The 14,870-nt window shown below is 54.2% G+C and overlaps 2 protein-coding genes across 3 annotated transcripts; both read left to right on the plus strand.

Moving 5' to 3' along the window:
- The first annotated feature begins 294 nt into the window (after positions 1-294).
- Positions 295-1,937, plus strand: TRAPPC1 (trafficking protein particle complex subunit 1). Its single transcript, XM_004712922.3, has 4 exons — positions 295-497; positions 617-687; positions 1,022-1,160; positions 1,448-1,937. Exons 1-4 carry the CDS (start codon positions 399-401, stop codon positions 1,574-1,576), a joined length of 438 nt encoding a protein of 145 aa, XP_004712979.1. The 5' UTR covers positions 295-398; the 3' UTR covers positions 1,577-1,937.
- Positions 1,938-3,375: 1,438 nt separating this feature from the next.
- On the plus strand, positions 3,376-9,802 carry KCNAB3 (potassium voltage-gated channel subfamily A regulatory beta subunit 3). Of its 2 annotated transcripts, none has more exons than XM_045293404.1 (14): positions 3,376-3,726; positions 5,012-5,055; positions 5,138-5,175; positions 5,410-5,489; positions 6,642-6,686; positions 6,768-6,812; positions 7,002-7,045; positions 7,212-7,298; positions 7,564-7,649; positions 7,792-7,912; positions 8,004-8,098; positions 8,217-8,328; positions 8,485-8,573; positions 8,838-9,802. In XM_045293404.1, the coding sequence occupies exons 1-14, from the start codon at positions 3,497-3,499 to the stop codon at positions 8,913-8,915; spliced, it is 1,194 nt and encodes a 397-aa protein (XP_045149339.1). In that variant the 5' UTR covers positions 3,376-3,496; the 3' UTR covers positions 8,916-9,802. The 2 variants fall into 2 exon arrangements, with proteins under 2 accessions (XP_045149339.1, XP_004712978.1); XM_004712921.2 differs by having other exon boundaries at positions 3,381-3,726; positions 8,208-8,328.
- The last annotated feature ends 5,068 nt before the right edge of the window (positions 9,803-14,870 follow it).

Raw genomic sequence — 14,870 nt, forward strand, 5'->3', positions numbered from 1 at the left:
CCCTCAAAACCGTTGGCAGCCTCCCGCCCACCGTCCGCAGCCCCGCCCCGCTGCGGTGACGTCATCCACCCGCGAGCCCTCGTTCGCCGTAGTTGTGCGGAGGCCCGAGCGCGCGTGCGCAACTCCGGCGCTCCCAGATTGGACGACCAGGAAGGAGGAGGAGTCTGGTGAGAGGAGTTGGGGCGGGGTTACTGCCCCACAAAGGCTGCGTGAGGACTCTACGGGGCGGGGTGCCGCAGAAACCGGAAGTGACCGGAGCCGGGCACTCGCAGCATTTCCGGTGCTTCCGGGGAGAGACCGCCCACCTGGGTGGAGAGAACCCTAGTCCAGAGCCGAGAGCCGGAGACCACCGAGGGGGGACGGTTTCCCGTGCGAGGCTCCTATTCCGGGCCCTACCGATGACAGTCCACAATCTGTATTTGTTTGACCGTAATGGCGTATGTCTGCACTACAGCGAGTGGCACCGCAAGAAGCAAGCGGGGATCCCCAAAGAGGAGGTGACGCAGGGGCCCCGGCTGATCCCCATTGACCTCCATACCCAAACAGTTATTCCCAGTCCCGCCCCCCCCCCTCTCATCTCTCAACCACAGAGCTTATCCTGCACCTCTTCCCCCAGGAATACAAGCTGATGTACGGGATGCTGTTCTCTATTCGGTCGTTTGTCAGCAAGATGTCCCCGCTGGACATGTACGCAAAATCGGAAGGGTTGTCGAGAGGCGGAGGTCTAGCCTTGGGAGTTTTGGAGTGAGGGCAACTTCTGGAGGAGAAGGAGACTTAAGAACCCCAGTCTGGAATAAGAGTATGGGAGCTGGCAAGTGTGGCGGTGGGGAAGCTCTGAAGGTCCTGGGGCTTAAAGGGAGGAGAGGTGAGGATGGGAGGTGGCTTCACTTAAGCTCCTACAAACAGGTGTCTCTGATCAACCAGGCTCCTACAACTAGAGATGAACCACCACGAGGGGATCAGAAGTATCTCTTTGAGAGAGATTCGCTCTGATCCCTTAACATCCTGCTGATCTCTGCAGGAAGGACGGCTTCCTGGCTTTCCAAACTAGCCGCTACAAACTCCATTACTATGAGACGCCCACTGGGATCAAGGTGGTCATGAATACTGATTTGGGCGTGGGACCCATCCGGGATGTGTTACACCACATTTACAGTGCGGTCAGTGCCAGCCCCTGGGGCTCTCCCCCAAAGCTCCCCCAACAACCATGGACTGTCAGCTCCCCTCCACCCCCACCCCCACCCTGCTGTATCTTCAATGAAGTCGGAATTTTCTTGTGGGCTGTTTAGGTCTTTAAACACTCCCATCATCAGTTTCTCTCCACGGACCCTTCCTTGTGTATCCTCACGCCCTCCCATCCCCACCCCCACCCCCAGGTTATGCTAGATTTGGGGTTGGAAACTGACATGCCCAAAAGGTAGGCTCTAAACACTCTCCCTCTCCATAGCTGTACGTGGAACTGGTGGTGAAGAATCCTCTGTGCCCTCTGGGCCAAACTGTGCAAAGTGAGCTCTTCCGATCCCGACTGGACTCCTACATCCGCTCTCTGCCCTTCTTCTCTGCCAGGGCTGGCTGATGGATGCACCCTCACCCTGCAGAGAATCTGTGTCTGCCTGAGGACCTTCCTAAATTGTGCTACCTAAGGGTCCCATTAAAGGCCACCCCCGCCCCCAACTCCTTCAAGGGCAACAGCCTAACCCACTCCTTGGTGCCCTCTGCAACACTGGAAGCATGCCCATAAGGGACCTCACATTGCCAAACCGGAGCCTCGTTCCTGGACAGTTTGTTTTTGTTTTGTTTTAATTTTTTTTTGCCCCCACTGCCAAGTGATACCCACAGTTTTTCGGGCAAAGAGAGGCCAGTTGTCTCCTGGAAAGTTTTTATCCCCTCCCTTCCTGACCCTTTGAGAGGCACACAATAAACTTGTTATTACCGTCTACAGCCTAAGTATGTCATTTGAATGGGTGGTCCCGGTCCCCATGTACTCAGGAAGGTGGGAACTAAGAGACCACACCCCCTGAGGCCTGCCAAGAGGCCATCCTGTGCGTTTCTAAAATGGCACTCTTGATCTTTCAGGGTAGGTAATTCTTTGGTAAAGGAGCCCTGGTGGGGTAGTGGATGATGCTTTGGGCTACTAACCGCAAGTTTAGATGTTCGAACCAAGCAGTGACCCCATGGGAGAAATATAAGGCTTTCTGATCCTGTAAAGCTTTACTGCACAGAAACTCACAGGGCAATTCTATTCTGTTCCTAGAGGCTTGCTGTGACGCTGAATTGACTCCATGGTGAACCAAACCAAACTCACTGCCATCAAGTTGATTCGGATTCACAGTGACCCTACAGGGCTGAGTGGTCCTGCTCCTGGGAATTTCTGAGAATATTGCCAACCTTGCAGTTCGCAGCCCAACTCGGTAACCCACTACACCATCAGGGCTCCTGACTTGAGCCAGTGAGTCATTAAATTTTGTTTTAGCGTTTTGTTAGGAGTCGAGGAGAGAGCACGGACCTGGACATCGCAGGATTTTAGCAGCATCGCTGTCCTCCACTCACAATGTCCCACCAAGATCATCTCACTCATGAAGATCATGGCGACCCTAGATAGGGGTTCGAAGACTATAAATCTTTAAGGGAACAGATAGCCTCAACTTCCTCCCTCCGAGTCGCTAAAGGATTTGAACCATGGGCCCGGAGGTTATCAGCCCCATGCTTAACCCACAGTGCCACCAGGGCTCATAGAGGTCAAGTTCTCACTCACTGCCACGGAGTCAATGCTGACTCATGGTGATGCCCTGTGGGTTTCCAAGGACCGGTTCGGGAGTAGAAAGCCCAGTCTCCCACAGAGCTGCAAGTACGTTTTGAACTACCCTCCATATGGATCACAACCCCACGTGTAACCACTACCCCACCAGATAAAGTCAGTCAAATACCCCTGAGCTACTCCTGCTAGACCCCAGAGGGGTGGGAAAGCACCTGCTCCCTGGAGCATTCTGAAGTAGCAATCCGGTGCAAGACTGCTGAGAGGTAAGCTCGGCCGGGGAGGCAGGCGGGCCTATGCAAACGAGGGGGCGGTGCCTGCATGTTGATGAGCTGGGCCCGCTGCCGACGCGGCTGGGAGTCTAGCGGGTCCCGCTGCGGTTCGAGCGGAGGTGGCTCCCCTCTCCGGTCTCCCTTGCCGCCAGGTTCTTACTCGCCGCCGAGGACCGCTTTCGACCTTTACCCTCCATCATTTCACCCCCGCTCGTTCCTGTGCCAGTGTCCCTGGACCCCAATATCCTGGCGCCCCCCGCGTCTCCCACCACCCGCCGCAAACCCCGCGACCTCCAGCAGCCCGCCTCCGCTGGCCTGCTCCTGCCTGGCGTCTCCCGCCGCAGCCCCCTCCGCCTCCCGGCCCTCGGGGGCTCGCCCCACCGCGCCCCCGGGCGCGCGCCCTCGGGCTTCCCTGCGCCCCCCGTCTCCCGCCCCCAGCGAGCCCCGCTCCCCGCCCTGGCCGGCCGGCATGCAGGTGTCTATCGCTTGCACCGAGCAGAACCTTCGCAGCCGGAGCAGCGAGGACCGTCTGTGCGGGCCCCGGCCGGGCCCCGGGGGCGGTAATGGCGGGGCGCACGGGAATCCTCCAGGGGGAGGAGGGTCGGGCCCCAAGGCCCGGGCCGCGCTGGTCCCCCGGCCTCCAGCGTCCTCTGGGGCCCTCCGAGAGAGCACCGGCCGGAGCACCGGCATGAAATACAGGTACGGGGGGTGGCCCATCAGCCAGCGCCATCCTTTCCCAGGCCCCTGAGATTTCCCGGGCTGGCCTTCAGGGTCCCCGCAAACTTCGATGCAAAGGTCCCGCTTCGTCCCTACTCTTCGGCGCACCCCCAGCATTGCCTTACTTGTGATCCCTCCCTTGGTCGTCGTCGTACCCGCAGGATGACAGGAGCAACTTGAGGACGGTTGGCCGGGTCTTGTCAGACCCAGGGCTGCCCCTCACCTTCCCTCCTTACCCCCAGAAAGGCGAAGGATGCACGGATTCCCAGGCTGCGCTGCCGCCCCCCACCCCCTCCCCCCCCCATCCCAATCCAGTGCCCTTGGGTTGGCGACCTGGGGAGAAGCGAGAGAGGGAGGGAAACGGCTTGTCCCTCTAGCCAGCTCTGGGAACCTGACCCAAATACTATCCCCTCCTGCCCCTACATATCCTGAGACCTTTGGGGTGGGGGGCGCAGGTTTTGGGTGTGGGTGAATCTTTCAGCTCCATGCTGAGAGGCAGGGGAAGGTGGACTGAAATGCAGATGACTTCCTCTCAGTGAACTTGGGGCTGTGGCGGTGGGGGGTTGGGCCTCCGAGGCTTTCAGCAAGGGAGAGGGGAGGAATCTCACCAGAGAGTGAGCCCTCAGGGTCACTGGTCTGACCTGGCTTTCCCTTGAGGAATCTGATCCCCTCCATGGGGCAGCCTTGATGGGAACCTGAACTGCCTACTCTGGTAGGGGGGCCTGGGGTGGGGGTGGGGGGTGCAATGTTGTCCCTGGGTTAGATGAGGCCCCAAAAGGGAGTGGAGGGGGGAAACTGGCCACATTCACCACCAGCTCTCCTACCTGTTGTTGTTACAAGTGTGTCCTCCCATTTGCTTCAGCTACTCGGGACCCTTACATCCCTGTGTGCCTGTGACTTGATTGACCCTTCCCTCCTGGCATGTGCCTTTAGGAGAGCTCTGTCGGTCACAGTCAGAGCATCCTGCTCTCACAGACTAGCCAGTCACATCCCTCGCAAGATCCCATTCAGAAGAAACACGAGGGGCAAACGCAGAGCGGGCGCCACATCTTCGTGGGACAGTGCCCCCCACCCCCCTTGCGGGAACACTCATTCAGTTTTGCTTGCAGCAACTGTTCTAATCCCAGAGGCTCGTCCACTGGGTCTGGTCTCTTTGGACCAAGACACTCTGAAGGCTTCTCAGACTGGGAGGAAAGGACCTGGGGACGGATAATCTAGGTTCTTAATGGGGGTTCCACCCACTTCTTGCTTCTTCTGTATCCTGTAGGAACCTAGGAAAGTCTGGTCTCCGGGTGTCCTGTCTTGGCCTGGGTGAGTTAGACGTCTAAGGGAGGGGGCATTCTGTAGAGGCTGTCTCCCATGGTGCTCACAAGTACCGGCTTCTCTCCTCTAGGAACCTGGGTCACCTTTGGGTCTCGGATCTCTGATGAGGTATAACTAATGGAGCCTGGGAGCAGGTGGGGCGGTGAGGGACCCAGCAAAAAGGTGGAGAAAGAGACGTGGATCTGGATGTGGACAATCAGCATGGGGAATGTGCACCTGGGCTGGAGGATGGGAAAGGGGAAAGAAGGTGGAGACCAGGGCTGGCGTGCAATGGCATGGGCAGGGAGGGAGGTGTAGGAGGGGTCAGTGGTTGAACCCTAACTTTTCCTCTCAACTCCCTAGAGCGCAGAGGATGTGCTGACGGTGGCTTATGAGCATGGCATAAACCTGTTCGACACCGCCGAAGTGTACGCAGCTGGAAAGTAAGGACTGGGGTGAAGGTGCTGACGTACACTTGGAAGGCTGAGAAGACACTAAGGATTCGGGCTGTCCTTCCAAGGAACCCTGGGAGTTCTGAAAACAGTAGATGGACTCCTGAAGCATGATGGGAATTGTAGTCCCAATGCCAGTTTAGAGGGCAATGGACATACTGTGCAGGCAGAGTAAAGCAAAGCCGACACATACATCCTAGGTGTTGGCTGCGTGCAATGATGAGAGGATTTAGAAGCCGGATTTCCAAACATACCATACCACATCATAGACCTGTGGCTTTACACTGGGAATAGCTAAAATTTGGCAAACACTTCTCATCTTCAAGATTTAGCTCAAGCATCAGCTCCTCCAAGAAGCCTTCTCCCAACTCCCCACAGCTGGTCATTATTCCCTCCCCTGAGCTCCCAGAGCATGTCCTGTTGCCCTCTAGTCACTGCTCAGCTGTGAGGTTCTTCTCTCCAGGGACCAGATCTTGTTCTTTCCTACGTCACAGAACAGGCACATAGAGGGGGGCGAGTCCACAGAAAGGCCACAATCTAAGTGCTTGCCAGACGAGATAGGGAGATATGAAAAGGTGCACTGCAGTAAAGCATTTCAGTAACAGTCCTCTCTAGCAGCTTAAGATAACTCAAATTCAGTGCGAAAGAATTATGTAGCCCATCAGAGCTATTGGAAGCTTCCAAGAAGGACGAGCCATAGACTGTGACACTCCGATGCTATTTTTATGGGTGAGGCAGAATGCAAGCAAAATTCTGGAGGCTGGGTAAACTTTTCAGAAGCTCAAAGCTGGGGGAAGGCAACCTAGATGATTGGAACCAGGCAAGGGACTATCCTTCCTGACTTTGCCACCGTCTGATTGTCTCCTCGTATTCTATCCCTTCGGCACCCGGAAGAGGGCTTGATGTATAGCTGATGGGTGATAGGTGTTTGTTGAATGAATGAAAACAATATCTGGTTTTATTCCGTTCTGGATGGGACCAAGTTCGTAATGGATTCCTGACTTAGGCCCCACTCTGCGAGAAAAGAAGTGAATTGAAAGGAAGGGTGAGGAAGCGTGGGAGGGAAATGATCCCGGAGTCGGAATTGATGGCAGGGGCTTTTGGGTCAGAGGGGTTAGCATCTCCGCTTTGTCTTCCTTCCAGGGCTGAAAGAACGCTAGGCAACATCCTCAAGAGCAAAGGTTGGAGGTGAGGTTGTGTTTTGGGGTCCTGATATGTGATCTTTCAATGCTCCTTTTCTTGCTGGTCCCCACGTTTCTTTTTTCCCAGGAGATCAAGCTATGTCATCACCACCAAGATTTTTTGGGGAGGACAGTAAGTGGCTGCCCCGCCACCATGGGGGAGGAAGATCCACAAAGAATGTGTGAAGGTGGATGGAAGGGGGATGGGGAGCTGTCCCTTCCTGCCTGAGAGGGCTCATTCAGTCCCAGTTCCTCACGGCGCTAGGCTAGCCTTTTCTCCTAGGTTTGTCACACTTCATCTCTGACATGCCTTTTTCTACAGGGCTGAAACGGAGAGGGGCTTGAGCCGCAAACACATCATTGAGGGTGAGAGTTAGGAGTGGGACTCGGTATTGAAAAGCGGAGGAGCATTCTCTTAGGCTCTAGATTGGAGAGTGTGAACAGGGGGAGCTGGGATGGAGGGAGTCATGGCAATGGGTAGGATCTGAATTCTCAGGGGGGCTTACCTTCCACTCCTCACTCCCACCCCCAGGCTTGCGAGGATCTCTGGAACGGCTCCAGCTGGGATATGTGGACATCGTCTTTGCCAATCGCTCAGACCCCAACAGTCCCATGGAGGGTAAAACCAATAATGTCCTCCTCCCCTAAACAATCTTTCAAAACCAAGTACTTCCTCCACATGCTCAGCAGGAAGCCAGGCCTTGCTGAGGAAGCCCGCCAACCTCCGGAGGGAGGGTAGAGGCAGCTCCCGGAACTTGGGTGGGGAAGGAGGCGAAAAGATACCAACCTCTGAAATGCCCGAGGCCTTGGGGAGGTCGCTGTCGATCTGGACCCGTGGATTCCAGGGATCTGACAGTGAGGCGTGCTCTCTCCCATATGCCTAGAGATTGTGCGAGCCATGACTTACGTCATCAACCAAGGCCTGGCCCTGTACTGGGGGACATCTCGATGGGGGGCTACAGAAATCATGGTGAGTGTACCCTTACCTCCCCCACCCCACGACCAGTCCCCCCTATTCACACAACCACGCCCACCCCACTCAACCCGGGGGAACGTGTGGAAAGAAATGGAAGGAATGCTTTGACCCTTGTCTCCTCCTCACCCCAACCCAGGAGGCCTACTCCATGGCCAGGCAGTTCAATCTGATTCCTCCCGTGTGTGAGCAAGCTGAGCACCACCTGTTTCAGAGGGAGAAGGTGGAAATGCAGCTGCCAGAACTCTACCACAAGATTGGTTTGCAACCCCTACCCCCACATCCCACCCCCACCCCCAGCTACTCTCATGCCTAGATCCCTCGCCTCACACCAAATCCTCTTCCTCATAGGTGTTGGCTCAGTCACCTGGTCTCCTGTGGCCTGTGGCCTGATTACTAGCAAGTATGATGGGCGAGTCTCTGATACCAGTAGGGCCACCATCAAGGTGAGATGGGGTGGGGGCGGGGCGGAGCAGGGCTATCTGGATTGCTGGGAGAAGGTGGGCCGCGCCGTAGTTCCTTCGTTGCCTTTTGATGACTCTCCCTGGTCTCCAGGGCTACCAGTGGCTCAAGGACAAGGTGCAGAGTGAGGATGGCAAGAAGCAACAGGCCAAACTCATGGATCTCCTGCCCATGGCTCACCAGCTGGGATGCACGGTGGCCCAGCTTGCTATAGGTGAGCCACCAGCAGGGCTGGACCCCACGGAGCCCCGGCTCCTCCTGGGAGAGGCTTAAGTCGGGCGTGGGACCTAGGCCGGATCCTGGGGCACCTCTGGGGGCCGTGTGCTCGCCTTGCCCCATTGGGTCGCTTTTTTTCCTCCTCCGTTTCCAGCGTGGTGTCTCCGCAGTGAGGGTGTCAGCTCTGTCTTGCTGGGGGTGTCGAGTGTGGAGCAGCTGATAGAACACCTAGGGGCCCTACAGGTACGCTGGGGACAGGTACAGGTAGGCAGCACTCCCTCTCTGCTCCCTAGGGCTCAGTGCCTAGCTGTCCAAGTCAAAATGGCCCAGGAGGTCACCTCTTTGGCAGGCCAGGTCTCAGGGCGACACAGCCGGCTGCGATCCGATTTTCCCGTTGGCACCTGGCACCACTTGGCTGCTTCCCTGGGCCCTCGAGCCCCCTCAGCCCCTTCCCTTCGTAGGTGACCCAACCTCTGCTGCCCTCTCTACCACCCCTTTGTCCTGCAGGTGCTGAGCCAGCTGACCCCGCAGACCGTAATGGAAATCGACGGGCTCTTGGGAAGCAAAGCACATTCCAAGAAATAGTCCTTGGGGGGCGCCGGGAGCCCAAACAGGACCGCCGCCCCACTCCAGCACCGCTTCCCTGCAGCTGCCGCTCGCCCGCTCCGGACCTCGGGTAGCCCCGCCCCTCGGGTAGCCCCGCCCACCGTAGAGTCCGGCTTTGAGTAGCAATACGCATGACAAAGCCATATCCTTCCGCAGTGGCGCTGGAAGAGAAAGGAGTCCTCCCACCCGCCCCTGCTGCATCTAGGCCTTCTTGCTAACCCGGGCATGAGCTACTGGGTCATCTCCTCTAGGGCCCTGGTCTCGCTCCCTTCTCTTCCCTTATCGCCGAGACCCAGAAAAAAATGCAAGCCGGTAGATCCAGGGAACATGCAGAGCCCCTCCATAGTGGTCCTTGAGGTGCCCAACGTGTTATAACATCATCAGGGCCACGGGAAACGGGGTTCTCGTGGTGGTGGTATTTCCAGCCCCCCCACCACCACCACCAACATAGGACGCCAGGCTGGTCCTGGCAGGGAAGTGAATGGTGATCCTTGGGAATGCAGACCCAGTCTCTCAGCCAGAAGGTGGAAGAGGGTTTTAAACGGGAGCACGTTGTTGCATGACGGGGCTAAGTGTGAGGATAGGGTGACACTGCACTCTCAAAGGAGGGGTTATCCCATGGCAGATGGGTAGCATGGCCTGGCAGAAGCAGCCAGGTGGCACTTACTTGCTTCACAGGAACTAGTGACAGACAGCCTTTGGGTCCCAGGTGCAAGTGGGGCTGGGCCGACTTTAGCCCTGAGCAGGGCTCCTTGCCTGGCAGTGGGGGACTGCAGCCTTCCTCCTGGCAATAATCCTAAAGCAATAACCATGGCCCCTCTTGTGTAAGATTTCCCAGGGAACTGTAAATAAAACTATCAGCTTGATCCTCGCCGCGTCTGAAGTTGCAGGGGGGTGGGGGACAGGGGCTCCTTTTCAAATATCTGGCCCTCTGGTGCCACATTGACGAGCTCGTCTGCTAACCGAAGGTTGGTGGTTCAAGTCTTCTTGTGGCTCCGTGGCGGGTAAAAAACGGGAAATCCGTACAGATGACCGCCTAGAAGCCACTCCCGGGCAGTTCCCTCGCACATGGGGCCATTATGAGTTGGAATGGATTCTGGCTCGGAATAACACCCACTCTCCTGGGATTAGTAAAGTCCCCACAGTAGCTTTCTCCAAGACGTGGACAACCTGATGGCAGCACACGTTTGTCGGGGAGCTTTCCCTCCTGGTCCATTTATCTCCAAGTCGGAGGCATTGACCTGCCATCAAGAACCCAGACACCTGATGGTCCAGGCCCATTTTCTTCCTCCAGTTCCCATTCTTCAGAATCCAGAAACCTGGTTGACTAGTTTCTGCTGCGTTTTTTCTGACGTGTTCAAAACAAAATAAAAGTATAGGAGGGGGGCTTCAAAAAGGTTGTGGGGAAATTCCGTGATCATCTTTAAAAAGCAGTAAGTTTTACTGATATATAATTTGCATACCGTACCATACAATGGCTTAGATAGATTAAAGAGTTGTGCCTTCAGGCATCAATTTGAGAACTTTGTTTTCATCTGGTATCCATTATTAGCTCCCAGTGCCCAGCACCACCACCACTAACCCACCCTGTCATAATCTGAAAATCCATGATCATTTCATTCTCTTTCTCGGCAAACTTTTGGAATCTCCCTCACATTACCAGTGGATTCTCTGAAGGGTTCCCCGGTGTACACAGTTGGCTACTAGCCAAAAGATGAGCAGTTGAAGTCTCCCCAGAAGTGATTTAGAAGAAAGGCCCGGCAATGGACATCTGAAGCAGCAGCCAGTGAAACCGTATGGAGTACACTTCCACCCTGACACACATGGGCTGCCAGGAATCTGAGTCCGTCCCATGGCAAATGGGACGGCTGCTAAGAGGAAGGTGGGCAGTTCAAACCCACCAACTGCTGCACAGAACAATGAGGCGGTCAGCTTCTGTAGATTGACAGCCCCAGAAACCATGAGGAGCAGGGCTCTCAACTAGGTCCTATATTCCATGACTCCGAGTCCTTGGAATTAATCCACCGAGCTGTGGGTTTGAGTGATTTGGGCTCTTCTTCCTTAAAGAACATTTGATTTCCCTGGGACGGAAAGTGGGTGGAATAAGTTACAATCTTTAAAGATCTCAAGGCAGCAGAGAACTGTTAGTTAGCCTTTACTTACACCCTCACCTTCTTCCTTCTACCCCTCCTCACCCTTCCTTGATCCTAAAGCTGAGAGCAGGGTAAAATAAGTTTTAAAAAAACCCACCAGAAAGTCAGCAGCATGCCATTTACTAGGTTAGCATCCAACAGGATCAACTAATGAGTAGTTCCATCCGCCCTTATCATCGCCCACTCCCTTTGGAAGACGGTGGAGGAACACAAAGAAGTAAAATGTGTGACTAAACTATGATTAGTTCTGTGGCAAACGTGTAAGAATTTACAAATCGAAAATAGTATTGTCCTGAAATAGTCACCTTGGATTATGCACTCATTGTAGTCACTGTCTCCCCCGCTCCTCAAGAGATAAAAAACCCTTAGAATTACCTTCTGAGGTAGTTTTAAAAGCACTTGTTCAAATCCTTCCTTTAATGCTACATTTGTTCCCCCCCCCCCAAAAAAAATTGCTATGGTTATCAGTCACCTTATTCATTCACTAGTTTCAATAATATGTCTATTGACTCCTAGTACCCTAGACTCTGTACCCGGAGAAGAGTCTAGTGAACATGCTAGACTCAGGATGTCCTTTGAGACGCTTCCTGATGGGAGAGACCGTCAAGAATCACCTGTCTCATGTACAGGGTTCTAACACACCACGTGTCCAAGGCCACGGTGCTTCCAGAGTCTGGGGTGGGTATCTGCCACGCTGAGGCAGCAGTGGGGGCTGAAGGATGAGCTGTGTGTTGCTTAGCAGAAAACGGGCTTGTGAGGCCCAACGTTATGTGGCACAGAGGACCCTGCCCACCAGGGGTCTCTCAAGTCAGCCGGACTAGAGAGAGGATGGAAGTGGACTGTAAAACACAGGTGGGTTCACAACCTACACGGCTAGCAGACAACACCTTTATCCTGAACACAATAAAGTTTATCTATAGCTATACAAGAAATCACTCCCAAACCTGGTGGCTTAAAACATGACCTTGTTCTTTTTTAAACTTTAATTTTTGATTCTGTGGGCTGAGCGGGAGGTTCCTCTGCTGTGTTCATCCCCAGGCTCACTCGTGTGGCTTTGTTCCCGTGGAAGATGAGTTGAGCTGACCCATCCAAGGTGACCTCACTCTCATGCCTGACAGTTAGTGCTGGCTATTGGCTGGAATTCCTTAGTTCTCCATGTGGCCTCTCTGTCACATAACGACATCTTCCCTTACATGGGCTCAGAGTAGCACTCAAAGAGGGCAAAGGTCTCTGCAGTGCCAGACCTCACCGACATTGCTTCTGCCACATTCTATGGACGCCCAACTCATCAGGCCGGCCCACATTCAAGGGCTCAAACTCACTCACTGTCATCAAGTTGATGCCAACTCACAGCAACCCTATGGGGCAGGGTAGAATGGTGAGTTTCTGAGACTGTACCTTTCCACAGCAGTAGAAAACCCCATCTTTCTCCCTCAGAGTGGCTGGCGGTTTTGAACTGTGGACCTCTTGGTTAGCAGCCCAACAAGTAACTACTATGGCACCAGAGCTCCTAGATTCAAGAAATAGGGGGCAAGAACTCGGTTTCTTAATGAGAGCAGTAGCAAAGATACATTGCAAAGGAATCTGGGGGCATGAAACAAACTACCATCAAACACAATGGTCAAGAGTAGAAGAGATGTGTGGTAGGACCTGGTTGGGCTTGAAATTTGGTAGGTCACTTGTACGAAGCGGGGAGAGAAGCCTCCAGAAAGCCAGAGTGGCTGGGAGGTGACTGACCAGGAAGCCCCTGCTGGAGTGCAAACAAGAGATAAGGGCAGCCGGGGCAGGGGTGGTGTACTAGCGATGGAGAGAAGTAAGTGAATGAAAAGGTATTTAGATATAATGAACAAATCTTGGTGGTAAGTTGGGAAAGGAAGACCAGGGCAAGTGGCAGGGTCAAGGGTGACATCTAGGCGTCTAGAGCTGGTCAAAGAACGGGACAGAAAACACCGAAAGAGGGGTTTGTTTGGACACAAACAAGTGATGGGTGGCAGACAGGCTACTGGATGTGCAGGTTTGAACGCTTGGAAGGTCCGTGGTTGTCACACTCTTTGGGGGCATTTATATAATCAAATCTAACTTGAGAAAAATATTTACCAAATATTAAGAGATGGAAGACCTTTGAACGTCATTCTAAAGAGAAGTTTCAAAGAAGTTTTTAATTTTGAGAGTATCACTGGAATTGCTAGCTTCCCCAACTGACTGAAGGCAACCCTGAAGTTCCTCAATGTTTGTTTACAAATACTTTTTCTCTCACGGTACACCTCCTAACACACTATTACCCTCTAGGTTCTAACACTACAAGGTCAGTGGTTTGAACGCACCAGTCGCTCCGTTGGGAGAAAGATGAGGCCGGCAACTTCCGTAAAGATCTAAATTCTCAGAAAGGCAAAGGAGCAGTTCTTCTGTTCTCAGGAGATCATCTGGGTCGGAATTCGCTTGATGGCAGTGAGTTTGGTTCGGTTTTTGGAGTTTCTAGCAATTTAGTTAAAAATAAAACAAGGTCTACTTTGCCTAGTATAACCAGCAAATGCCATGGATGTAGAGAAGCTCCTATGTATTGACCAGGAGAGATGGAGATTGGGATTGTGTTGAGAAATTAAAGCAAACACAATTAAGGCTGCGGCACAGGATAATAATAGCTAATAAAAAAGAGGTGTTTACCGGGTGCCTGGTACTATTCCCAGCACCTGGCATGCATCAGTTCATTCAGTCCTCACTATTATTATCTACATTTTATAGATAAGGAAGCCAAGGTTTAGAGAAGTTAAGTAACTCGTCCAAAATTTCACAACTAGGAGAGTGGTGAAACTAACATTTGGACTGGAGCCAGCTGACCCCAGCTTCTGTTCTATTACGCTCCCCAAGAGAAGCTGAACTCGCAGGCCCAGAGCAGGAGGACTAGGAGGCAGCTAGGTCTGGGTGTGGTGTCACAAGGGAATGCAGATTGTGAGAACCATGTCCTGTTTACCTGTGGGGAAGGTCAGACCCCTGAGTCACACCTCATGTTGGGCGGCTTTGCAGGAGGAGCCATCATGGTGTGTGGGTGTCCAGGCCTGGCTATTCCGGAAGGAAAGGATTCCCAGCATTCCTCAGGCCAAGGTCCTGGAATCTAGGTTCTCCTAGATTAAGCTGGGACTTGAGCAGCCTGAGGGGGTGTGGAATTTGGAAAACCAAAGGGAGGTTCGAAGAATAAGTTACTGAACGGCAGCATTTGTCCAAATGTCCAAGGGCAGAATGGGCAGTGCCACAGGCTTGGGGAGTCCTTTCAGATGGGCTTCTGAGAGAAGGTGGGCAACTCAATGAACTGGTCCAGAGGGCTTCTGAGACCTGCAGCTGGAGGGTTGGGGTGCAGGAAATGATCTGAAGATGGAGACGTGGTGGAGGGGCTTTGGTGGTGTGCTACTGATGCACAGGCACAGAGGGAGCTATGGGTGGCCTACCCTCATGCCCCCAGTCCTGGTGGCATCCAGCACTCGCACCGCCTCTCCATCCCTGGCATTCCGGGCCTCACACCTTCATCGCCCCCACGCGTGTCACCAAGGGGGAGCGGCCTCAGGCCGGGGTGACGCCCCGAGGGGGCGGGGTCCTCCTATTAAATGGGGAAAGAGGCCGCGGCCCCCGCCCCACTACCAGACCCAAGCAAAGGAGGGCGCGCGCTCCCTCGGTCTCGGTGCACCAAGCCTTAGCGACGCCGCGCTCGAGTCAGCCGCGGCCACCATGCAGCTCCTGATGAGGGTGCCCTCGGTCCCGGAGCTGGGCGAGCTGGACTGCAGCATCT

The sequence above is a fragment of the Echinops telfairi genome, unplaced genomic scaffold (assembly GCF_000313985.2).
Source record: "Echinops telfairi isolate 266 unplaced genomic scaffold, ASM31398v2 ScPeMD7_2010;HRSCAF=2546, whole genome shotgun sequence".
Classification (NCBI taxonomy): domain Eukaryota; kingdom Metazoa; phylum Chordata; class Mammalia; order Afrosoricida; family Tenrecidae; genus Echinops; species Echinops telfairi.